This window comes from Puma concolor, chromosome C2, assembly GCF_028749965.1.
Source record: "Puma concolor isolate L17-30 chromosome C2, mPumCon1.1.hap2, whole genome shotgun sequence".
Classification (NCBI taxonomy): domain Eukaryota; kingdom Metazoa; phylum Chordata; class Mammalia; order Carnivora; family Felidae; genus Puma; species Puma concolor.
Genome location: NC_141675.1, coordinates 61,836,027 through 61,861,537, shown reverse-complemented (window position 1 = coordinate 61,861,537; position 25,511 = coordinate 61,836,027). Strand labels below are relative to the sequence as shown.

Sequence of the window (25,511 nt, the reverse complement as noted above, 5' to 3'; positions counted from 1 at the left end):
CCACTCAGCATGATTAATCAATCCTCTTGCAACTGCGACCAGCCTGGAGAAATACTTTTGAAGAACTACAAAAAACTGGCAGACTTTTTCCCCCTCTTATCTTTGACTTTTTCAAATAAATCTCTTTCAGTGCATCCTTTTCAAATGTTTTACCTTCAAAATATGACTGTTTCCTTCTTGTTCTCAAATAGAAAACATATTTGCAGTGCTGGATCAGTCATGTTTTATGATAAAGTATATACACAAAGCCAGAAGATTTCTGCCATTTAAACTGGTATCTTAGTACTTTAGAGAATCTGAATAATTATAATCTCAGTCTTCAACATTCACATCTTCACCTGGAAAATGTCAGCAAATGCAATAATAATGTCATTATGCCATAGGAATTGAAAAAAAAATACTCTCCAGAAATTTGGTATGAATTTAAATTGCTGGCGGCACGAGCAAGTGTTTTCTCCTTATACTTCTTTGAAGAAAAGCCTCCTAAATGGGCAGAACTGAAGATAAAAGGTGCCACTAGGGCAGCCCGGGAAGAGACGCTTTCCAAAAGTTTATGCCCACGGATATGGACATGCACATTCAATACATACAGGCATTCATGAGCAACTATCAAGCAGGGGCATCTGGTAGATCAATCCCCCCCCCCCAACCCCCAGTGAAGCTAGCACAGGAAATGAAAATGCCTCCCCAAATACCAGTGTGCCAGAAGACATAATGAGAAAGAGGCAGATCTAGACTATGAAACCACAACATCAAAGGCAAATTTATACTAAGAAGATTAGATAGGCAGATTTGCATCCAACTAGTTTCAGTCTGAAATAAGCCAACGTGGAAAAAGATTTCATTTTCAAATGTCCATTACAATTTCAGCTAAGTACCAAGATCACCTCTAGAGAAATACAAAGAAGCATAAGCCATAAAGGCACATTTTTCTCTTTTAACCCAACAGTTTCACTCTGAAATCAGTGAAGAAAAATAAGGCAAGCATCCAAGATTCTCACTCTCATATAGTCACTAAATAAATATACATTCAGTTCCTACAGTGGGAAAGGAATCATCCAGAATTATCGTTTCATAATCCACTAGATCTACATTTAAAAACTTAGTTACGCTCTGCTTAAATGTTTACAGGCAAAAGGAAGATCGGATTTATTTATTTTTTTTATTTTTAAGATTCTGACTTGAAACTGTCCATTACAACTGCTGTAAACCTGCAAGAGTCATGAAAATTGAATCTTAATTCAGTGCATAGTAACTTTACAACTGTTGGGTGTTAGGAATTAAGCAAGAGAAACAGGTCAAGGGGAGTAAGACTGCTAACTCAGGGGAGTCGGCGAGTCGTACTAGAGAGAGCCACAGGAATACTTCTGCAATCCTCCAAATTACTGAAGCCAAGTCCATCGTGTCAAACAAGGCTGTCTCTCCCTGAGAAACAAAAAAAAAAAAAAAGAAAAAAGAAAAGAAAAGAAAGGAAAAAAGTTGCAGAGTAGACAAAGACACAAGAGAATGAAATTGGAAGTCTTCCGATGGCAAATTATTAATACCTTCTCTTTGAGAAATTGCAAGCAGGCAGAAAAAGGTCTAACCTGAAGAGAAGGATCAAAGACGGAAATAAAAGCTTTGATGCCCAAGTTGCTCTGTAGCCCCCACAGCACTGTGAAGCCCGGGAGTGCAGCCAGGAAGATTGTTAACTCCAAAAAAAAAAAAAAAAAGTGCGGGATGAATTGGTACTTAATCCCTGCGAGGATACAGGAGTGGTATTAGGTAGTGATTAGCTGCTTCTGAAATTTAGTGAGGCCATTTAATTTGAAGCTAGGTATTTATATTTCTTTAGATTTTGCTCTAGAGTTTTTACATCTTTAAAAACATATGCTAGGGGCGCCTGGGTGGCTCAGTCGGTTAAGCGTCCGACTTCAGCTCAGGTCACGATCTCGCGGTCGGTGAGTTCCAGCCCCGTGTAGGGCTCTGGGCTGATGGCTCAGAGCCTGGAGCCTGCTTCCGATTCTGTGTCTCCCTCTCTCTCTGCCCCTCCCCCGTTCATGCTCTGTCTCTCTCTGTCTCAAAAATAAATAAACGTTAAAAAAAATTTTTTTTTAAAAACATATGCTAATGGTGGTGATTAGTCGATATGAATGTTTCATTTGAATAAAAAGTGTATTTCTCAAAAGAGAACATTATCGATTGGGTCATGTGAATCAAGTGGAACGAAGCTACCCATCCCAGGAAAAGCTCAGCTGAGGCTGCTGAGACAGCCACAGCCTTGCTGCTGTGCTGTTCATCCTGGGACAAGGACACAAACTGCTGATGTAATGGCTCAAAGAAAAAGAAACCGTCTTTTAAGCCTAATTTTGCAGACTCACACTTAAAGCTACACAGCAAGGTAAATAAATTTCTGATCACTCCATTAATTCACTCATTCAACACACACATTTAAAGCTCAGTTTGTTTTAGGCCCCTTGGTGGGAGCCAGGTTGAAAGATGCTAAGGTTGGACCTGGCCTCAGAACTGCCATCTATAGATCACAGAACCTCAGACTTTGAACTGATCTTAAAGGTTGTTTTCTTCCCCTACTAGTCAGTGTTAACTTGGCAGGCCCCTTTATGCCAATCCTACCATGTGCTCAATCATAATCTAGTTCTGTATCTTCAGCAAGAAGAAACTTGATACCTCCCTATTTAGACAGTTATTCCTTTTTTTGTTTAAGAAAAAAAAAACAATATTAAAAAAAAGTTAGAGTTGGGCTCAATGTCATGTTCCTAAATAAACAAACAACAGAAGAAATAATCATCTTAATAAAGCCTCTGGATTCGATTTCATGCATTTTCTTTTTGCTTAGCAAAACTGTGTGACTTGGCAAATGGCACACAGACATTCTCTTTGTTAATGATCAGATATCAAAAGACTGTCTTTATGTGAAGGCCTGTTTAGAATCACAATATTAAGTCTCACCTACTGATTCCCAGATGGTTCCCACAGGTAACATTTTATAACAGAGATAAGTTGAAGCCAGAAGGAGCCTGATGTACTTTAAAGCCACAAAGAAATCTCTTGAAAGTCTGCTTTCTGTCTGACCTCACTTCTTCCAGGACTCAACAGGGCCAGGATAGTATATACTGTACTCTATACAACAGGGTAAGGAAGTCAGAAAATACCATTTTGAACAAAGAAGGAATGTTTTGGTATAGTGGACCTTCAGGTAGGATCGGGACCACTTTTCCTGATTTTTGAAATGCTGTATGCTTGCTGCTATTGTCACTATTTTTCTTGAATGTAATCTTTACTATTCCATTATAATAAAATACAATTGATCCAGAATGGTCAAAGGCAGTCTCATTCTCCGAAACAATTTAATTACCTTAAGGTCACATACATTTTAGAAGGATTTCAAAATATTTAAAAAGGCAATAAAACATTTATTACTAGCTCATGCCAAACAACATATTGTTTAAAGCTTCAGAAGGCACTTAACCATTTCTCTTCACCACCAAGAAAATTTACTATTTGGAGCATTTCACTTTTCTGGCCAAAAGATCTGCTGTCCAAATGCCTGGTACAATGACTTGTTGAGTTAATGAATCAATGAATGCATGCATGTATCAATGAGTGAATGAATGAATATGTAATATCTCCAACTTTAAGTATCATCATGTCAGTGACTTCATTAAACTTCATTTTTTTTCAGTTCATGCAAAATCTCACCTTTCATTTCCTACTTATTAAACTATTAGATGTGTTCAGCTTTAATTTCTTTGTTACCTAGCTTTTCTTATTTGTTAGCTGACTATGAAGGAGACTTCTTCACCGTAAAGTATAATATTTGCCCTAATGCATTTATAAAATTTTAATCCTGCTTGCAATAAACATTTTTTTCAAGTGACACTGGTAAATACCATGTTTCCTTCTTTAATTGTGCCATAGTCATAAAGTGGGACTATCTAAATAAGAAAAACACTTGATAAAGGAAAAAAGACTTTGAATTGCATTTTTCAAGACACAGTCAATATATTAACTTCTATGTTTTTACAATAGCACATTAGTCTTAATTTCCATTTCCTCCAGTAGAAGTATAATTTGCTTCCTTTCAATTTTAATATCCATTATGCTCTCTCCTTTTCTTGTATCCTTTTGCATTATGGCTTCCTTTACAGGTGCCATCAGCATTTATACATAATTCTCTAAGTTAGCAATGAACTTACCATTAAGATTATCCAATATTTAGACCTTCTCTACCCCACTGCTAACCATACATTTTTTATTAATTTTTTTAATGTTTTTATTTATTTTTGAGACAGAGAGAGACAGAGCATGAGTGGGGAGGGGCAGAGAGGGAGACACAGAATCCGAAGCAGGCTCCAGGCTCTGAGCTGTCAGCACAGAGCCCGACGTGGGGCTCGAACTCATGGACTGCGAGATCATGCCTGAGCTGAAGTCGGACGCTCAACCGACTGAGCCACCCAGGTGCCCCTCTGCTAACCATACATTTATATAGTCAAGGCATTTGAGCCTTTCATTGAGCCTTTCATTTCATTTGAGCCTTTCACTGAGGCTTTCATCGGACTTTTTTTGTTTCTAGGTAAGTGGAGATTATCACAGTTGATGTGTTATTTCGGTATTTCCTTCTTTGTATATGAGAGCATCCCAACGCCAGCAACCACATGCTTTCTCTATTCTATGAGGGAGTCTCGGTCCACAGTGGACATTTACTCACATTAGGACTAAAATGAGAACAATATTTCTCTATGAAACTCCAAGTGAATGGCAAAGAAGCCACAACAACCATATATGTAGACTGTAGGGGGAAAACAGTTTTAGTTTTCTCTTCAGGTATTCCTGACACGTTCTTCAGCCAGCTGTAATATATTCTTGCTTAATTCACAGATTTATTTTGACCCTTTTCCAAGGTTAGATGTAATATAAGCATCTCAACATTGCCAGCAATTGTAGTACCCTGGAGAAGATTATTTGTGATAAATGAAAGCTAAGCAGGGGTCACTAGAACTCACAACAGAACAAAACATATCATCTCTTCTGTCAAAATGGAAAAAAAAAAATAGCCTTTATTTGAGTTACACAACTAAACCTCCAGTTGTTAAATATTCTTTAGCATGTAGTCTTTAAAACCATTACAACAACTTCAACTAATATCCATTCAAAATGCAGGCAGTCTCTTAAATCTTCAGGTCTCTTGCACTTTAGTCTCCTACTTCCCACATCCCCCAGTCTCCAGCATTGTTTAGAACTAACAGATTATAAAAATGTTATTTTTGCACTTGCCTTCTGTGGTTTGCCATCTGATTCAATAAATGGGTGAGTTAAGCCATTACTTTCAACCCACTTAGGCAATCCAGACACTATTGTTTTTCAGCAATGATGAGGAAAGCCCTCATCCAGTACCATCCTGCACAACTGAACAGCCACAGAATGCTACTTAATTCTCCACGTGCCCCACACTCATTAGGAAGCAGAACAAAGACTCAAAGCACTTTATTTTTGAAGGAGAAAAAAAGTGAGAAGAGACTTTTCCTCTGACAGAGTTTAGCCAGCTGAGAAGTTAGAGGGAACAGTCCCCACAAGAGATTATCTTCACTTCTGACACCAACTGCAAGTTCAGGGGGTTCCCAAAACCACCCTTATGTGCAATGACTTGTTAGAAGGACTCACAATAATCACTCAAAGCTATTATATTAAAATTGGCCAGGGGCATCTGAGTGGCTCAGTCAGTTGAGCGTCTGACTCTTAATTTCGGCTCAGGTCATGAACTCACGGTTCATGAGATTGAGCCCAGTGTCAGGCTCTGCACTGACAGTGTAGAGCCTGTTTGGGATTCTCTGTCTGTCTGTCTGTCTGTCTGTTTCTCTCTCTTTGGCTCCCTGCTCTATCTCTCAAAAATAAATGAATTAATGGATTAATTAATAAATGAATGAATGAATGAATGAATAAATAAATAAATAAATAAATAAATAAATAAATAAATAAATAAATAAATAAAATTGGCCAAGGAAAGAAGTGAATAGGGCAGAGCTGGGAAGTACCACAGTGGAGCTTCCAGTGTCCTCTGTAAAATCAGAGCATGTGACTTCTCTGGCATCGGCATGTGACAACATGTACGGACTATTGGACTGCTGCCAGTCAGGGAAGCTCAGCTGAGTCCCATGTAAAGAGTTTTTATTGAGACTTCATTACATAGACATGATTGATTCACTGATTGCTCACTTAGTTGATCTTAAGTTCCAGTTTCCAGCCCCTTTGGGAGCAACCTAAAACCCCTACCGATGTTGTTGGTCTCTCTGGTGTGGCAAGAACCTCAAACTAAGACTAGCCAAATGTGTCCAGCCCTCACCCTAAGTCATTTGTTAGACTATCCAATGACCCAAAGCCCCTGTCAGATATGACATTACAAGGGCTGACAGATTACTTCCCAGAAACTGAGGTCAAAGTGCAGAACTCTTTTTGCCTAATGTTAAATTCTTTCCTGCAGATCTTCACCTTTTCATTAGCCTTTGATTTGGGGCATTTATCTCAATGGTAAACATACTCATTATGGTTGTAACTATGCCCTTAGGCATTCTGAAGGCCAGGGGAGATTTATTTAATAAACTAGAGATTAAGAAAGCTAATTTATGCTTTATGCCTGGAGGTGAGAGAAGGGAGGGCGGGGGGCATAAAATGCAGTATGAAGCCCAGTTGGAAACACAGACTTTGGCATTATGAGCTTGAACAAACATAGCAGGAGTTCTTTCCCTCATTGGCAATAATGAAGGAGTGAACTGTCACCAACTACTACCACTTGCCTGGCAGGTGGCAGACACAGCTGGTTCTGCACCTCTGAGTGGAAAGAGCATGAACAGTAAGTAGTCTACACAGAACATTTGGAGGGATTCCTCAAAACTCCCCCTACAAGATCGCCGCATCTGCTGACTGCCAGCTCTATGTCACCATTTAGGTGAAGCACTGTGTTTTCACTGTTAAAATACAAATATGTTAAACCAGAAGTCTCCATGAATACTTTAGTTTGAGGCTGTTTACTGGGGGAGTAATAGAACTAAATTCTGATGGATGAAAGGGAGAAAAGAGAAAATTTTGAATTATGAAAACTGCATGGAGGCCTAAATGGAAAAAGATGAGAAAGAATTAAAAAGGGGCCCTACGGGCCTGTGGCAAGCCCTGCTGACCCCCCAGGTAGCTGGGCGACAATAGCATAAAACACTAGAGTAGCGATCTGGGTTGAAATCTTGGCTCAGCTACCAACAAACTGTGATTTGGACACATCAATTAAGCTTCCTGAGTCTCTGTCACCTCGATTCTAATTTGAGAAGAATATGAACTCCCTCACAGAGTGGGTGTGAGGCTTAAATGAGATAACATATGGGAAAAGCACCTTGTTAAATGTGTTTTTTTTAAACTACTATATAAGTATGTTATTATTAGTTGAGCAGATTGGAAAAATAGCTTTAGCTTTTTGATATCTAATTTCGGATACATATATATATATATATATGTATATATATATATGTATATATATATATATACATATATATATATATATATATATATATATATATATTCCCCAGAGCAATTGAGTGCTACAAAATAATAATGCTTCAAGAATATTAATAAAAAAATAAAAATACTTCAAGATAGTTCCATAAAAAGGTCTATACAGCCACATGGCTCCAGAATACACTGGCATCTAGACAGTCTTTTGAGAGAATCACAATATACATTACCACATTGAAGGTTCTGGACGCCCCTACAAGAATGAACCCAATATTAGGCTGTTCGACATAGAATTTCCCAAACTGTTCCAAAGACAGAAACGTCCTTTCCTCTAACACTTCTTAAAATTCAACGTGGGGGGTGGGGTGGGCAGTGCCTGTGTGGCTCAGTTGGTTAAGCATCCGACACTTGATTTTGGCTCAGGCCATGATCTCAAAGTTCATGGGATCAAGCCCTGAGTCAGGCTCTGTGCTGACAAGCATGGAGCCTGCTTGGGATTCTTTCTCTCCCTCTCTCTCTGCCCTGCCTCTGCTCATGCACTCTCTCTCTCTCAAAATAAATAAATAAACTTTCAAAAATCCAACAGAAACAGTGATCCAGAGAATAAATTTTGAGAAATATAGCTCTTTTTTATGGTACCTCAGAGGCAACAGTCTGCTTTTAAGATGAAGCTGAACATCTTTCCCAGCTGCTGGTTGCCAGAAACTCATTGAAGTGCATGGTGAATGCAAACTTCATACCTTTATGAGAAGCCTATGGCCACAGAAGTTGCTGCTGATGTTCTGGGTGCAGAATGGAAGGGTTACATGGTCTGAATCAGTGATGACAAACAAGGCTTCCCCATGAATCAGGGTGTCCACCTGCTGCCAAGTAAGGGGCATTCCTGCTACAGACCAACGAGCACTGAAGGAAGACCATGCAAATCTGTTTGGGGTTGCATTGTGGATGCCAATCTCAGTGTTCCCATTTCTGCACTCACTGATACCACTGTGCCTCACATCTCCTGGGGCCCAAAAGAACTGGCAGAATCCGCAAACTTTTCAATCTCTCCACAGAAGATGACATCTGCCAGTATGTTGTGATAAAGCCCTTAAACAAAGGTAAGAAATCTAGAACCAAAGCACCCAAGATTCAGTGTCTTGTTACTCCATGTGCCCTTCAACACACACATCAGTGTATTGCTCTGAAGAAACAACATACTAAGAAACATAAGGAAGAGGCTGCAGAATATGCTAAACTTTTAGCCAAGAGAATGAAAGAAGCCAAAGAAACACACCAGCGACAGATTGCCAAGAGATGGATGCTGTCTTCTGAAAGCTTCTACCTCTAAGTCCAAGTCCAGTCAAAAATGAGATTTTCCAAGAGTAACAGATAAACAAGATCAGACAGCAAATACCGAAACAACATTTGTTTGAGACACACAGTAAAACAGACTATTCATGTTTAAAAAATATAATATTAAGGCATCATGTTCTATACATCCAACTTTTCACTATGCTTGACCAGTAAGGAAGAGGATGCCTTGCGTAGATGCTCCTGTTGAGAACAAGGTCCGAATCTGTGTAGCTAAATCTCTACCTTCAATATCACGCACTCTCAATTCTCTTGATGATCAATACTCTCCTCCATTTGTGTAACCTAGAATTTGATATTTATTTTGCATTGTCTTTCTCTTGTCTTCTATTTTGCCTCTTTCAGGAAATGTACCCTTAAATCACTGTCAAAGAAGCCTGTGATCATTTTACTGAGTACCCAGGACTGTTTTGTCTGGAGAACAGCACTGAGGTAGCAGGCCCTCCACATGCTTCCTCCCGTCTCCTATCCCCACTGGCCAAATCCAGACTCACTCAACTGCCCTGAGAGCAAGAATCTTGGAGAGAAGCTTCATTTTTCTTTACACAACATGAGACACCCTGATCACTTAAAGGAATTTTAATAATTGATTATCATACAAGTAGTTTCTAACATTGACCAGACTAAACTCTAGCAGAAAAGAGTGAAATGCTCCATTCCACCTATAGCTGTTACTAATAGACTTTTATCATAGATTAAATAATTTATGGTTTCAAAAAGAACTAAGAGTGGGGTGCCTGGTGGCTCAGTCAGTTAAGTGTCCAACTCTTGATCAGCTCAGATCTCAGTCTCAGAGTTGTGAGTTCAAGCCCCGTGCTGGGCTCCACACTGGGCATGGAGGAAAGAAAAGAAAAGAAAAGAAAAGAAAAGAAAAGAAAAGAAAAGAAAAGAAAAGAAAAGAAAAGAAAAGAAAAGAGAAGAGAAGAGAAGAGAAGAGAAGAGAAGAGAAGAGAAGAGAAGAGAAGAGAAAAGAAAAGAAAAGAAAAGAAAAGAAAAGAAAAGAAAAGAAAAGAAAAGAAAAAAGAAAAGAAAAGAAAAGAAAAGAAAGAAGAAAGAAAGAGAAAAAAAGGATAAACAAAACAAAAACTAAGAACTGAAGTTGCACTACCCAAACCAAGTGATATATTCCCTAAGGTCTACCATATCTTCAAATTCAAATGTCAAGCAAAAACTCATCTACACTACTCTTAAAAAAAAAGTGAACCATATTCTGCAGTAGAGCATGTTAACTTTTTTTTATCCGGGATTTCTTTTTTCAAACTATGTTCATCAAGTTCCTTAAGAGAAAATAGGACTTAAACTTGTAGCCAAAAAAACCAAAAAGAGGCAGTTTTTTTTTTTTTTGAGAGAGAGAGAGAGAGAGATAGAGAGAGAGAGACAGAGAGGAATACAATGAGCAGGGGAGGGGCAGAGAGAGGAGGAGAGAGAATCCTAAGCAGGCTCCGCACCATCAGCGCAGAGCCTGATATGGGCTTGAACTCACAAACTGTGAGATCACGACTTAAGCCAAAACCAAGAGTCAGACACTCAACTGACTGAGCCACCCAGGTGCCCCTCTTGGTTTGTTGTTGTTGTTGTTTATTTGTTTTCATAATAGCCATTCTGACTAGTGTGAGGTGGTTATCTCATTATGGCTTTGATTCACATTTCCCTGATAATGGGTGATGTTGAGCATCTTTTCATGTGTCTGTTGGTCATTTGTATGTCTTCTTTGAAAAAATGTCTATTCAGGTCCTCTGACCATTTTTAATCAGATTGTTTGGCTTGGTGCTGAGTTGTGTTCTTTATATATTTTGTTTTTTATATATATTCTTTATATATTTTGGATATATCTTGGATATATGATTTGGAGATAGATATAGATATATATATATATATATATATATATATATATATATATATATATATATATCTTGGATATATGATTTGCAAATATATTTTCCCATTCAGTAGGTTGTCTTTAGTTTGTTGATTGTTTCCTTTACTATACAAAAGCTTTTCATTTTGAGGTAGTCACAGCAGTCTACTTTTGCTTTTTTTTTTCCCCTTGCCTCAGGAGACATATCCATAAATATGTTGCTAAGGGTGCTATCCAAGAGATTACTCTTAGGAGTTTTAAGGTTTCAGGTCTCAGATTTAGATCTTTAATCCATTTCATTTTTGTGTGTGGTATAAGAAAGTGGTCCAGTTTCATTCTTCTGCACGTAATGTACAGTGTTCCCATTTCTTTTCCCCCATTGTATATTCTTGTCTCCTTTGTCAAAGATTAACTAACCATATGGGTTTATCTCTGGGCTCTCTGTCCTGTTCCATTAATCCATGTGTCTATTTTTGTGCCAGTCTCAGACCGTTTTTATTACTATGGATCTGCAGCATATCTTGAAATCTGGATTGAGATGCTTCCATGTAGCTGTATCTTTAAAACACACTTTACATATAAAATGCCCATCTTAAAATCTTCAGTGGCATTACACATCTGAGGAGCTGCAATCCAAACTATTTAGCTTGGCAATAATGAGTAGCATGGCATTAATCTGCAGTCTTATTTGCCACAACTTTCCAAGTCTAACTCTCTACCATGACCTCATTCCTGTGCCCCTTTTAAGGTATTTCTGACAAAACATTCAACATCATTCATTATAATGATTTGTTTTCCTGTCTCCATAACCGGAATACAGACTTTGCGATAGTACAGCCATATATTTCTTACACAGGCCACAGTCATTCAATACATACATGTATAATGAACACAATTTTAAATGGAAGAATCATTAAGTTCATACTTTTTGTAGGAAGACTTTTTTCTCAGCATACTGATCAGGTCTAAACACTAAAAAGTATAAATCCCTTTTAGAAATGTGGTATCAACTACATTTTTCATAAACAAGAAAGTGTTATACACTTTAAAGAAACAGCATCACACAGTGGTTGAAAGGACAAAATGGAGAGCTGGACCGCCTGAGTCCACACCCTGGCACCATCACTTGCTACGTGTATGATCTCAGCTAAGCTCCCTACCCTCTCTTTACTGCAGGTGCGCCATCTGTAATAGGGGGCTATTAATAGCACTTACCTTATAGGACTATTGTATTAAATGAGGCAACATGCATGAAGCATTTAGGACAACATCTAGTATGTAGAAAGCATGATTTATGAGTTAGCTATTACAATCATTGTTACCTACCTACAATATTTTCTAGTACATCATTAATTACACCCTATAGAATCATAAAAGCCTCAGTTGCGCTAGGTCATTCTCCTGTAAGGTCGTCATATTCACAACATCAGGAAATTCTCAGGCAGTCTTTTTTAAATTCCATCTTATGTTTACTAACACTAGCCATGCAAAGCATACCTGCAAGGGTGTATTAGTAAAAGCACTTTTAATTTTTTTGAGTTTTTTAATTTATTTTGAGAGAGACAGAGACAGTGGGGGGGGGGGAGCAGAAAGAGAGGGAGAGAAGGGGGGAGAGAGAGAGACAGAGAGAGAGAGAGAGAGAGAGAGAGAGAGAGAGAATGAATCCCAAGCAGGCTCTATGTTGACAGCACAGAGCCCAATACGGGGTTCGATCTCACAAACCATGAGATCATGACCTGAGCCGAAACCGAGAGTCAGACACCTAACCAACTGAGCCATCCAGGCGCCCCAGTAAAAGTACTTTTAAAGCTGCTACGTTGAAACAGTGTCAGAGTAGTAAATTTTCTGCATGGATTCCAAAGAATAGAATGCCTCATTAGTGGGCTTACAAGAAGATGTCAGATAGTTATTGCTTTACTTTCCTCATAAATGGTCTACCCGTCTCTTCACTGCACTTGTCCCAACCCCTATCAATACTGCCATATCCTTCCGTCAAGTTATGTGAAGCAGAATGCAGTCACCTTAATACAGACTTGCTACAACCCTGTTGAGGGCTTAAGTCTCTCATGCAATGCATCTTTGTGGGGAAAACAAAACAATACTGAGTTTTACACTGCCAGCTCATGCTAAGGACACATATCAATATAGCTCCATAATATAACCTGTTCTGTTTCATACGGTTGCCTAACAATGCTCATTTAGGACTGCAGATTAGTAAGTGTGTTCAATTAATGATTTTGCAGTTTTTCCAAATTAAATCTCCTTCCCACACTAATTTTATAATTCAATTAAAAATAAGTCATCAAATTTCTTAGCATCATTTGCTCTTTATAAACCCCCTGCCATTTTTTCTCCATTTTCATTGTTTCAGTAGGCCTACTGCTGACACGAGGCTGTAGATTTAAAAAAAATGTTTTCTAAACCTCCTATATTAGTTTGCCAGGGCTGCTGTAACAAAGTACCACAAACAGGGAGGCTTAAGCCTCCGAGTGTTATTGTCTCACAGTTCTGGAAGCTAGAAGTCTGAGATCAAGTTGTCTGCAGGGTTGCTTCCTTTTGAGGGCTGTGAGGAAAACTCTTTGCCATGCCCTTCCTCTAGTAGCTTGCTAGCAGTCCTTGGCTTTCCTTCACTTATAGGTGTATCACTGCGATCATCTCCCCATGATATTCTCCCTATGTGCATGCCTCTGCCCAAATTTCCCCTTTTTATTAGGACACCATTCATATTGGATTAGGGGACTGCCCTGCTCCAGTATCTTCACACCTTACTAATTACATCTGCAACATCCATATTTCCAAATAAAGTCACACTCTGAACTACCAGGGATTAGGATTTCAATATAGAATTCCCAGGCAGGGAGGGGAGACACAATTTAACCTATGCCACTTTCCAAATTCAAAATGCTCTTGTAGACAAGTCATTGCGAAAATCCTTTGGTCCAACTTCCTATCCACCAAGAACAGATACATCATGCAGAGAGCTCACTGGACTCCTTGAGGAACCTACTGGTTGATTCCAAACCACACCTGTGACCCAACACTTAAGGTTTGCTCAGACTTCCCACAGGACAGGAAGCAAAGCAACAACAGCAGCCTTTTCCTCTTCACACTGTGCACTTCCTCTAAAGATTCTCAGAGAATTTATGGTCAACCAATGGAAGTAATGCTTAGATAATGTTTTCCAAAGCACAGATCACATGCATTATCACATAGACTCTCACAAATAACAACCTAGCAGACAGGCAATTATGTTGAATATTTTTATAAAGAGACCATGACTTGAAGGTTAAGCTTATAGGCTCTGAAGCTAGAACACATGGATATGTATCTCATATCTCCTGTTACCTGGTTGTTTGACCTTGGACAAGTTTGTATCCCTCTGTCAGGTACAACAATGTGGTAAATAAGAGTGTTTACTTCAAAGACTTGTTTAAGGATTGATCATTTAATCCATGTAAATCGTTAAGAATAGTGTCTGGGACCTGAAAGGTGTTCAGAAAAATGTGAGCTATTATTAGTTTACAAATGATGACACTGAGGCTCGGGGATATAAGATGACTTCTTCAGGATAAGAAGTCAGTGATGAGACAACCTCGGTGCCAGAACTTCCAAGGACTTTCCATGTTATGAGACAGCACTCTAGCAACACTTCATCTTGAAAATGAAACAGACATCAAACTTTGAAGTAATGGAGATACCAGGGACTCTGACACAGGAGTGAAGAAACACCCACTACTGTTGTATGCTCAAGAAATCCCAAATGTTGGACTGGCTGCTCAGATGCTAAATTTAGGGAAGACAAAGTCCCTGCAGAACCCCATCCGTTAAGCCATTTGTGCAGACAGTTCTGAAATAGCTGGTTTGGCTGGACCAAGAAAAGCTGAGGGACTGCTGCCCTGAACCTAAACCAAGTCACATTTTTTGCCACATCCCAGACACATCTCTTATTGCAGCCAGGAGAATTACTTTTATTATTGTTGTTATTGTTGTTGTTGTTGTTGTTATTATTATTATTATTATTATTATTATTATTATTATTATTATTATTTATTCAGTTTGCTGTGTTTTTCATGTCTCCGGGAAATATTCTATTTCCTATGTTGAATCTCATATTACTCTTCTGTTTATCTCTAAGAATGAGTTGTATTTTGTATTTTCAACTCTTCTAAGAAACCTTCTGACATCACCTGGCATGTCATAGATGGACCCTCTTCTGTTTTCTTTTAGGACAGAATCATAGTCCATCATAGCACTTGAGAGCTGCTATATAATCCTTGGTTTCTTGATTTCTAGTCCCCACCACACTAAAGACACCAAATTTGTTTTGGTATCTCAGTATCTTGCACAAGCATAGTGTATAAATATTTACTGACCAACTGAAAGACTGACTAGAAGAATTAATTCATTAATTAATATTTGAATAAAAGAGACAAGAAGACCTCAGTCTTAGCATCCAACCATTAGGTACATTATAATTTAACTGACCTCTGACCAGAGAAAGGGAAGATGGATTAAGTGATGAGGAGAAAGAGTGTGACTTTGTGTGTGATATTAATCAGTTAATGAAGCTCCAAGTGGTTCTGCCTGGATCCATAGAATTAAAAAAGAAAGAAAATTCTACCACCATCTATCTAGTCTGATTTGCATGTGTTCAAATCTTCAAAGTATTCCCTTTGATTCCTTTAATCAATAGCTATTTTAGAAAGCTCTTCATTACTTCCTAATTGTCCAAATTCATTTTCTTCATTTTTCCTTATTAGAGGAAGAGTTTTCAAATGAGTTAAGTAGATACACAATTTTAGAATCATTATTAACTTCAAGCATTTCTCTCAGTTATTAGCATGTCCCTTCTCTCTCCAGGACTAGATCATTTTCTCCATTTTTAATAGGCCATCTGGTTCATTTTCTAGACTTTCTTTTTCCCCATACTTCTCTAATAAAGTCAATATTACCCTATACTAAGACCAATCCATGCTTACAATAACCTCGATCCTAGAATTTTAATTTATGAGATCTCTAGTTGTGAATGAAGATGCACGTGATTCCCTATTTTGTCAACATGTCGACAAATAAGTAAATAATTAGCATTTATCTAGATTTTTAATCCATACCAACCAAATAAGTTGGTAAAGACATTACCATGGCCCACAAAATATTTTACAAATAATTTAAAAGAATGTTTTAATCCTTAAATATATTAAAATTTAAAATACACATAACTGGGGCGCCTGGGTGGCGCAGTCGGTTGAGCGTCCGACTTCAGCCAGGTCACGATCTCGCTGTCCGTGAGTTCGAGCCCCGCGTCGGGCTCTGGGCTGATGGCTCGGAGCCTGGAGCCTGTTTCCGATTCTGTGTCTCCCTCTCTCTCTGCCCCTCCCCCGTTCATGCTCTGTCTCTCTCTGTCCCAAAAATAAATAAATGTTGAAAAAAAAATAAAATATAATAAAATACACATAACAAACTTCTGGGAGTCTGTTTCACAGAAATAAAAGCACCATATCCTTGTGCCAAAAAATTGGCATGAAAAATTATGCAGCTGTTTCCTGCATACATGAGTGAGGACATGAGCACAGAGAAAGATACAAAAAAGGATTCAGCAAGTTGTTACTGGGGAGGAGAGAAGAAGTTGGAAGGGAAGAGGGAAAAGAAAGGAGAAGGTAAACACACACACACACACACACACACACACACACACACACACACAAAGAAAAGAGGGGAATTCATGGCAAAACAGTATATAGGACATAATCTTATTTATATAAAATTGCATATGTGTGTATAAATATGAATAAATAAACAAAAGGATGACCTATCTGAGGGCAATAGACTGCACTTTCACTTTCTTTTATTATATATGGCAATGTTTTATAATTTGATATTTTTCAAAATTTGAATTTTTTATCATTTGAATTCTTGCTTATATATATAATTTGAAAACAACATGAAGTTATTTTCATTGTGATATATATATTATAGGGAGAGAGAAAGACTAGTGTCAATCTGACCAAGGATTATGTACTCAACCATAAGAACTCAAACCCAGCTAGGTTATAAGCAGTACCACCAGACTATAATCAACCTATTTGATAGGGTATATGTCCTATCAATTATATTCTTTTCAAAAACATTCTTTGGTGATTTTCATCTTTAAACCACTTCAAGACTCAGCAAATGTCATTCTTCTTAATTGTTTCTCCATTTGTTTCCCCAAATACTTGATTTCCTAGGAAGTTTTCAAAATCCCTCCATGAAACCCTCAAATTTACATACTTTGTGATATCTCATTTTGCTAGATACATGTGATACCATGTAGGAGATGTCTGAACTCCTACTTCAGATTGAACACCCCTCAGAATTCATGGTTTTTCTTTTTAAATTGAACACAGCAGTTCTACAGTGAGAGAAAATATGTGTCAAGATCTAAAGATAAACACAATTGGACAATAACACCACAAAGGAAATGCAGACTTCACAAAGGTATTTTGTATGATTGGTCTTCTCTCATGACTTCTGGAATTTTTTTAGTGTACAAACAAACTTGTGGAAAAGATACACTGATTCTGCCTACATTTAAAATAGCCCAGTATCCTCACCGACGCAAAATTGAAAAATAGGAAGTCTAACTTGAATTTCAAAAAGCATTTAAATTACTTTGGTATATAAAACTTAAGAGATTAAAATAATCAAAATATCCAAGTACTGATGTAGAAAACAAAGAATAAATTAACCCAGGTGTAATTTCTAGGTCATTATCGTTACCATATGTCTCTTTAATTACCTTTTCCCTCAGGGACTTGATGTTTTATAAGACTTGTTCTGCCCAAACAAATGAATTAATAAAGTAATAATGAATTATTTTTTTTAATTCTGAATGAATCAATGACATGTGTAATTGCCCATCACAGCTATTGATCAAGATGAGGAAATCAGTGTTATACATGTACTTGAAACAATTTAAACAACGTGTTATCATGGATCAACATATAATTTCTGCTAGCTTCTTAAAAATGATGAAAACAGTTGAAGATATATATGCTAGAGCTCTAGGAGTACACTAAACCTTATTTCAGAATCAGTGTTCCACAGTGAAAGAATAAATTGGGGTTGAAAATCGGTTTCATGTTAATTCACACATTTGTTTAAAAAAAAAAAAAAGCAAACAACCCAGAAAAGAATATCAGGATTAATTTGCAAGAAGAGCTTTGAGGTGACCCGTGAAAAACGTGAGCCTTAACCTTACACCAAGAGCAGGGGAGATAAATGGGCACCCTTTGGCGCTCTGAGTCACCTTACAATTTCATTTACAAAAAGATTCAAGTAACAGATAAGAGAAGACAAACACACCAGCAAAAAATAAGGATTACAATAGTTTTGTTAGTTTTTTTATAACTACTTTTTTAACTTCTACAAGATAGGTTTTTAATTTTGTTGTTTGTTTTTTGTTTTTTTTTCCTACCCTGAAAAGATAAAAACAGATGCATTCACATCCTCCGGAGACTCAAAACAGATGATCAAGTCAAAAACAAATCCTTTTGAAAGCACCCGATCTCATGCCAGATGCAGTAAAAGATAGATCACTGACCGTTTTACTGACCATTTTAAAAACTTCCTGTAGGAGAACTATTCAAAAGACACATGTCCAAAATTGACAAGCGATAGAGCTCCAACCTTGAAAATTAGGTTACCAAGTGTTGATACTTTGAGAATTGAGCAAATGTTGGGTTTTTTGCTTTATTTTGTTTTTAATAAAGGGCATAAAAATAGTAAATATCGTATCACATTGCATTTGTTTAGTTAATCCCCACTTTGTTCATCCACAAACCACAGATACCTCACAGAAAAACACTGTACCAGCACTTTCAAACCATGAATCTGTTAAAGATTCAGCATCTGAGGTCAGAATGAGGTTTTCTTATTAAGCTGCCATTTCCTTTACAAGAGAGGCTATTTTGTACTGACTGCTACTCTTTGAACTCTTATAGTGAATAATTAAAAGTAAACTGCAAAGCATGTTTTGTGATGCTGAGTACACTGTAGGTTGTAGGTTTTTGCTTAGTGGCTCATTTTAAATGTTCACCAGTCCCCAGAGGGATAACCCTGTCATTAGTCTGAATCGACAGCATTGGCTGGCCCCAGAAGCAAAGCAGACAGGTCCAAATCATAAGAAAATTGTCTTTTTGGTGACTCACCATATTGGTGGCCTTGAAAACCCACTGAACACTTTGCACCACTGGGCCTGACCGTCTGAGCAACTCCTTCCATTGAAACATGTTCCCACTGCAGGGACAGCTAAAAGGAGTGTGGACAAGGAGGGTGAGGGAATGAATGAATGGAGTTGAGGGAAAAAACAAAGTCCTCAATGAAAGTACACGGCTAATATAAATACAATCTAGAAATCCCCACCAGCCTCTCCAAGGTGAGATCGCACAATGTTTTCATTGTAAGATAAGGCCTTGCTGTTTAAAGCCAGGTAGAGCTCTGTTTCTAATCACATCTACATCACTAGAAGCCTGTAGAAATGCAGAATCTTAGACCCTACCCCAAATCTACTGAATCAGAATCCATATCTTAACAGGACACCAGGTGATTTGTATTCACTTTCAAGTTTGAGTAGCACCAGTCTAAAGAAATGCCACGGAGAAGATGATCATGTGGTCAAAACAATCAAAAAATCAAGTGAGAAATACTAATACTTACCAGAGGCAAAGGACTATGACAGGTGTTATCTTACAGTTGTTAATTTCCAGGAGTTTATAGCATAGTTGAGATGACATAGTGGCCAGGTGTTTTCACCGAGCTTAACCAGCCAGCTGCAGTGGCCTCGCACAGCATGCAAATACACCTGACCCTTGGTGCACCACTCAACACTAAGCCTGCTTAACATGGGAAGTCTGCGGCAACTTCACTAAGATATTTCAAGAGCAGAAAGCACAGTGGGGAAGGAAGCAGGATGCCTACAAACTCCCTAGGGTACGGATAACAGAAGAGATGAATGGTCGTGCCAAGATGCTGCATTGATTGCAACACACTGAAGCATTTTAAGTGACTTTGCAATAACCATAAACACATAGGGAAAGGAGCAGCTAGCCATTTCTTCCGGCATGAATGAACTATATAATGCCACTAGTGCGGCTGCTTGAGTGCTGTCAAACATACTCCAAAGGTTCTGGAACACCCTCACCAGAGGTTTGTAAAAGGACCACATACCTCATCTTAAGAAGTAAGCTGCCTCCAGAGTCCTGCAATTAATCATGACAAGCACAAGTTGAGAAATCCCATTTAGATTTAGTACAGTGATTTCCCTCCAGACTTTTGAATCAACTGTGGATTACAAATTTGATGATATGGGAAAGGGGCAAACAGAAAAGGGAGATAAAAACCAAGGTGTAACCTGTCTGGCTTTAAATAAACTTTTAAATAAAGAGATAGAATATAAAGCAACAGTTCTATGCATTCTGAGTCCCGACCTATCATTAAAAATGCGTAACAGAAAAGCTTTTTATACATTTCTGCACATGTCAAGTGTGAATTTTCAGTCCAAAGAGTTGCTCTGAAGCTACGGTGATTCTAAAGATGCCTGAAACTTGACAGGCATGATATGACTGAAGCCCAAAACAGGGAAACCATTACTTCTAGGGACACAGAGTTAAACAGGAAGAATTATAACTTACAGTGTAGGCATCCAGGTTCATTGTCCTGTGGGCTCCAACCAGGCCAGCACTTGTAGATGGCCTGTTGCTGCATGCTGTATGCTTGTCTGTAGCTGGTATAGTACCGGGTCCTATGAAACACAAGAAACTAGACTGGTAATCCTTCCTTGTAAGGCAAAGCTGTTATCTTAAAATCATCAAAAAATGATCCCCTCCAGTTCAAATCCTGCCATTCACACACACACACACACACACACACACACACACACACACACACACAATTTGTTTATATTATACATGTCCACACACCCACACATCACTACACACCCAACCAAGATTACACAACCAAAAATCAAAATAGGTAAAGGTTAATGAAAATTAAGAAGGACCCCCATGTTCTATGGTATAAACTATCTGAAGGGTCACTCAAGCTATCAAGAATGAAATACAAAATTATGCAGACTAATAAAATCCTGATGCATAATAAAGTCCATACTTTTCAACTAAACGTTGAAGGCCCCTCATATGTGGCTCCTACTATAACGTGCTTTCTTAGCAGTGGTGATATCACCCACAAGACAGTGACCATTGGTTCTTGGGTGGGAGGGGTGAAAAAAACATACATAATGCAATGGTTGTTGGTCCTATAAAGGAGCACAGTACACAGACAGATAAGGTATACCTGTGGTATTAAAACTTCATGGGGGAGGGGCGCCTGGGTGGCGCAGTCGGTTAAGCGTCCGACTTCAGCCAGGTCACGATCTCGCTGTCCGTGAGTTCGAGCCCCGCGTCGGGCTTTGGGCTGACAGCTCAGAGCCTGGAGCCTGTTTCCGATTCTGTGTCTCCCTCTCTCTCTGCCCCTCCCCCGTTCATGCTCTGTCTCTCTCTGTCCCAAAAATAAATAAATGTTGAAAAAAAAAATTTTTTTTAAATAAAAAAACTTCATGGGGGAAAGGGACAATCACTAAAAAAAAAATGCCTCCTTAAGGAGGCAATAATGAACACAAGTCACCACACTATACATACTGACCTCTCAAATAGACTAAAATACCAAATATCTCTAAACAAGCTAATTTTCTTTACATCAAATCCAAGTCATATATATTCTTTATGTCCAAAGTATTAACATATTTTCTTCCCTTCACATACCCCTCCTCGTATCCCAGCCCAAATAATAAATTATTCAGGGTCAAGTCCAAGTTCCACTGTCTCCAACCAACCTCTCCCCACCATATGCCAATGTCCTTATCCTCTCTCAAAAACGGATCTTACTGGACATGCCATTTTTTATGACACGACTATTCAGGATCTGGAAGTGTAGCCTCATGTTTTGTATGTGTATGTTTGCAATAGGGTCAAAAGTACAGGACTGCACACTTACACACAAACAAAAGGGATATTAGTTTGGGAAAGACACCAAACCTCTCTGAACACCTCCCAAAACCAGTGTCGTAAGTATCTGCCAAATTAAAAAAAAAGGATAAAACTACTACACTTTTGACAATAAAAATATAAAACATATTTTACTTATTCATGTTTGTTTTCCCAAGTCTGAAAGTCTATATGGTAGTGAACTTTCTTTGGTTCAATATAATATTAACAATGATTAAACCCTGTGGGGGAGAACAGAAAATCTAAATGAAAAGCCATTTTCAAAAACAAGTACTCTAAAGAACAAACATACTGAGTACCTACTGTGGAGCCACATATATTAAATATGTTTTAAGTTAATCTTCATAGTTCTATGCATGGTTTTATTTTTCTAATTTTATAGGCTAAGACACAGAGAAATGTAAGAACTTTGCCTAGGGCCAAACGGCTAGTAAGAACCAGGGGAAGTTTTCTGACTTACACTTAAAGTTCCTGGGGCATCAGACTTTTGATCAGCTCAGGTCATGATTTCTCAGTGTATGGGCTAGAGCCCCATATGGGACTTCACACTGACTGGGATTTTCTCTCGCTCTCTCTTCCCCTTTCCTGCTTTCGCTTTCTCTCTCTCTCTCTCTCTCTCTCTCTCTCTCTCTATCAAAATAAACTTTAAAATCTCTAATCTCTCAAGTGGATTTTTAAAAAATAAAAAATAAGTTTAATTTAAAGTTCCTGAGTATGACTAAAAAAAAGACTATCTATCTGAAGCTTAAACACACATACACACAACACACACACACACACACACACACACACACACACACACACACACAGTGTATATATATGTACATATTCACAATTATAAATGATTCAGTCTTACAATGTTTTATTTAGTCCTGTATTACCAGCATTCTGCTATTTCTATACAATGACAACTTCAGTTATTTATAAATGTCCCCAACTTTCCTTGACAATAGTAATAATGACAGTGATGGTGATAAATTCATTAACCTAAAATCATACTTTTTTTTTAACTTTATCTAGCATTCAGACCCAGTTGATTCATTTACATAAAACTTAACCCATTAACAACTATTTGCATGAAGAGGCACTTAGAGGTTTTGTAAAACTAGTATAACACTTTGATTTAAAAAGTCCATAATAAAAAGCTTGACTCAGAAAGCTCTGTACAAGCTTTTATTCTCGTCTTCCAGCCTGCCCAGTTAATCCTAATTCAAAGGCCGTAATAAAGTCACAGAAGCTCTAGGTTTCAAAGTGTTACAAGAGAACCAAGGGCAGGTCAGAGAGTGGTTCACAACCTGGGGGGCCCTGGATCCAAGTCCTGCTAAATTTAGCAAACCGACACAATATTCCTTGTTTCTCAGTCTTCTGATGTTCAGCTTTCAACAGTTGATCATGCCAGGAGATAAAATTAGTGGCATCTAACCCAAAATAACTCACACATAAATGAGGGCTAAACTAAAGCAATGACATATCTTGCCTCTGATGGAAAATCTATAATAAATCTGAAAGTTCCTGGTGGGTCTACCCTATGCTCATTTACTTAGTTATACCATCATTTTCCAAAACTTACTGGATGAAATCTTTAGATGCAGGTGAGCCTTTTGGTTTTGATTTTTAGTGATCAAAAGGAAATAGCGGAAGCACCCTTATCTTCTTTCACAAGCCACACACCATCCGAGGCTGGCACAGCCCCGTCTCCAGAGCCAGCGTGTGTGAGCGGCTGCACACACAGTTGGGGGACTTCACAAACATTTGGCCTTGGGGGAAAAAAAAGAGTAGTAATGTGATAAAAGTCGATTGTTTCTTTATGTTTTATACATGAATCATTTATTTCTTCATGTTCCACAAAAGCTGGTGGTGCCTTACATAAACACATAAAGTAAGAGAGAAAAACACAGCCAATATAAGAAAAATTCAGGCCCAGGAAAAAGAATAATCAGAATAAATTTTAAAAACAAGAAGACATTTAGAAGGTAAATATAAAAATCAGAAGCTACCTTGTGCTTAGAAAAATTGGGCTGGGAATTAAGTTCTAAGCTCTTTGGTAGCTAAAATTATACAAAAGAAACAAGTGCATGATTCTTAACATCCATGAAGAAAAAGCAGGCTTATTTATCAAAAGAAGTTAAACGTTTCCTGGAAATCATTCCTGAATATTTCCTATGGGCATGGTTAGTTCAATTCCACACATAATGCTTGTTTAAGCACAAATATTTTTCAACCACCACTACTCTATTCATATTTCCTCATAGGAAGTTCATACAAACTTCCAGGATTTTACTAACACACTAGTTTTTTAAATGTTTGGAGCTAGATACATTGACAGCCTGGAATGCCAAAGTTAAAATCTTTTTTTTTTTTTTTTTAATTTGAGGGATGCTTTATTTAGTGGTGAATGATTTATAGTCCATATCAACTGTTTTACATATGAAAACAATACTAATCAAAAAAGCAAGCTGGCCCAACCACACTAATACTTTCATGCATTCAAAGTCACCTGAATTCCATGCACAGACCTCCCTGGACTTTGATGTTCTTGCCTTCAGAAATCTCACCATCTAGCATAGTCTCACTGCTCACAATCTGCTGAAAATTGAAATGATTTCTGATTCGGGCGTTCTAGTCAGCCCCTCACGAATGCTGTGAACTTGCCCAGCAGTACAATAATAATACTGATAAGTACATCTAATAGTACTTCCCACACTAGAATCAGTTATACCACCTGCTATAGTTGCAGTCTGTTTCTGGGATTACTTCTTTCGGTGGCTCTGACTAAATCTCATCATCTGACTTCACTTACAGCCCAGTTCGCACTGCCAGATATATCTCTGAAAGGTGACTGTTGGGACTGTTAACTTCACCTAAGTTGAACGAAATTCATGTTGAACTTTATTTATAAGCTTGCATAACTCATTTTAATACTTTAATTAAATACTATAACAAAGCAATAAATGTAAAAACTGCACGTAAGTCAGGCATCCATAATATTGTCAAGAACTGGGTGGGGGGGGCCTAAAGAAAACCTTACTTTTCCAAAATTCCATATTAGATTCTCTGCCTATACCTATACCTTTATGTGGGCTTACCTAGCTCCCAACCATTCTAACCAGCTCCAGTTAGAATGAGCTCACCACACCTTTGTTTTTGCCGTCACAGTTTGAAACCTTATACCTTATCCAGTCTTGAGCTCCATTTTGTAACCTACCTTCATCTATTATCCACCCATCCATCCAACAAATACTGTCATCTACACGTGCTAGAAGCATTTCTTCACACAAGGATTTGAGTATCAGTTTACTTGGGAGGTGCAGAAAACACTGGTAAGAGAGTTGTGAAATGAGGCAGGGGAAAGTTAGCCAATAAAAAAATTTCATTATGGAGCCAGTCAACACCAGATAACCAGCACCCTAAATGGGTGAGGGAGCATGGGCATCTATTTACTAGCTCCTATCAGTGACTGGTTGAAGGCTATTTCCTCTCCAGCATTTTAGTGGAAGCACAGGTAAGCAAAATCAGCTTTCAGAGGTCAAAGTAAGTTTTCAGACAAAGAAATGCAAATGCTGTCTTACATTTAGGTCTTTCATCCATTTTGAGTTTACTTTTGTGTATGGTGTAAGAAAGTGGTCCAGGTTCATTTTTCTGCATGTCACTGTCCAGTTTTTCCAGCACCACTTGCTGAAGACACTGTCTTTATTCCATTGGATATTCTTTCCTACTTGGTCAAAGATTAGTTGGCCATACATTTGTGGGTCCATTTCTGG

General features: G+C 38.1%; 1 protein-coding gene and 1 pseudogene across 1 annotated transcript in view; one reads left to right on the top strand and one right to left on the bottom strand.

Moving 5' to 3' along the window:
* The first annotated feature begins 8,178 nt into the window (after positions 1-8,178).
* LOC147577284 (small ribosomal subunit protein eS6 pseudogene) lies at positions 8,179-8,849 on the top strand (annotated as a pseudogene).
* Positions 8,850-23,400: 14,551 nt separating this feature from the next.
* Positions 23,401-25,511, bottom strand: part of LOC147577283 (uncharacterized) — a 63,542-nt gene continuing 61,431 nt past the window's right edge. Inside the window, exon 3 of the mRNA XM_086676334.1 lies at positions 23,401-23,507. Within this exon, the coding sequence (XP_086532460.1) occupies positions 23,407-23,507 (101 nt within the window). The 3' untranslated portion in view covers positions 23,401-23,406. The remainder of the gene's footprint in view (positions 23,508-25,511) is intronic.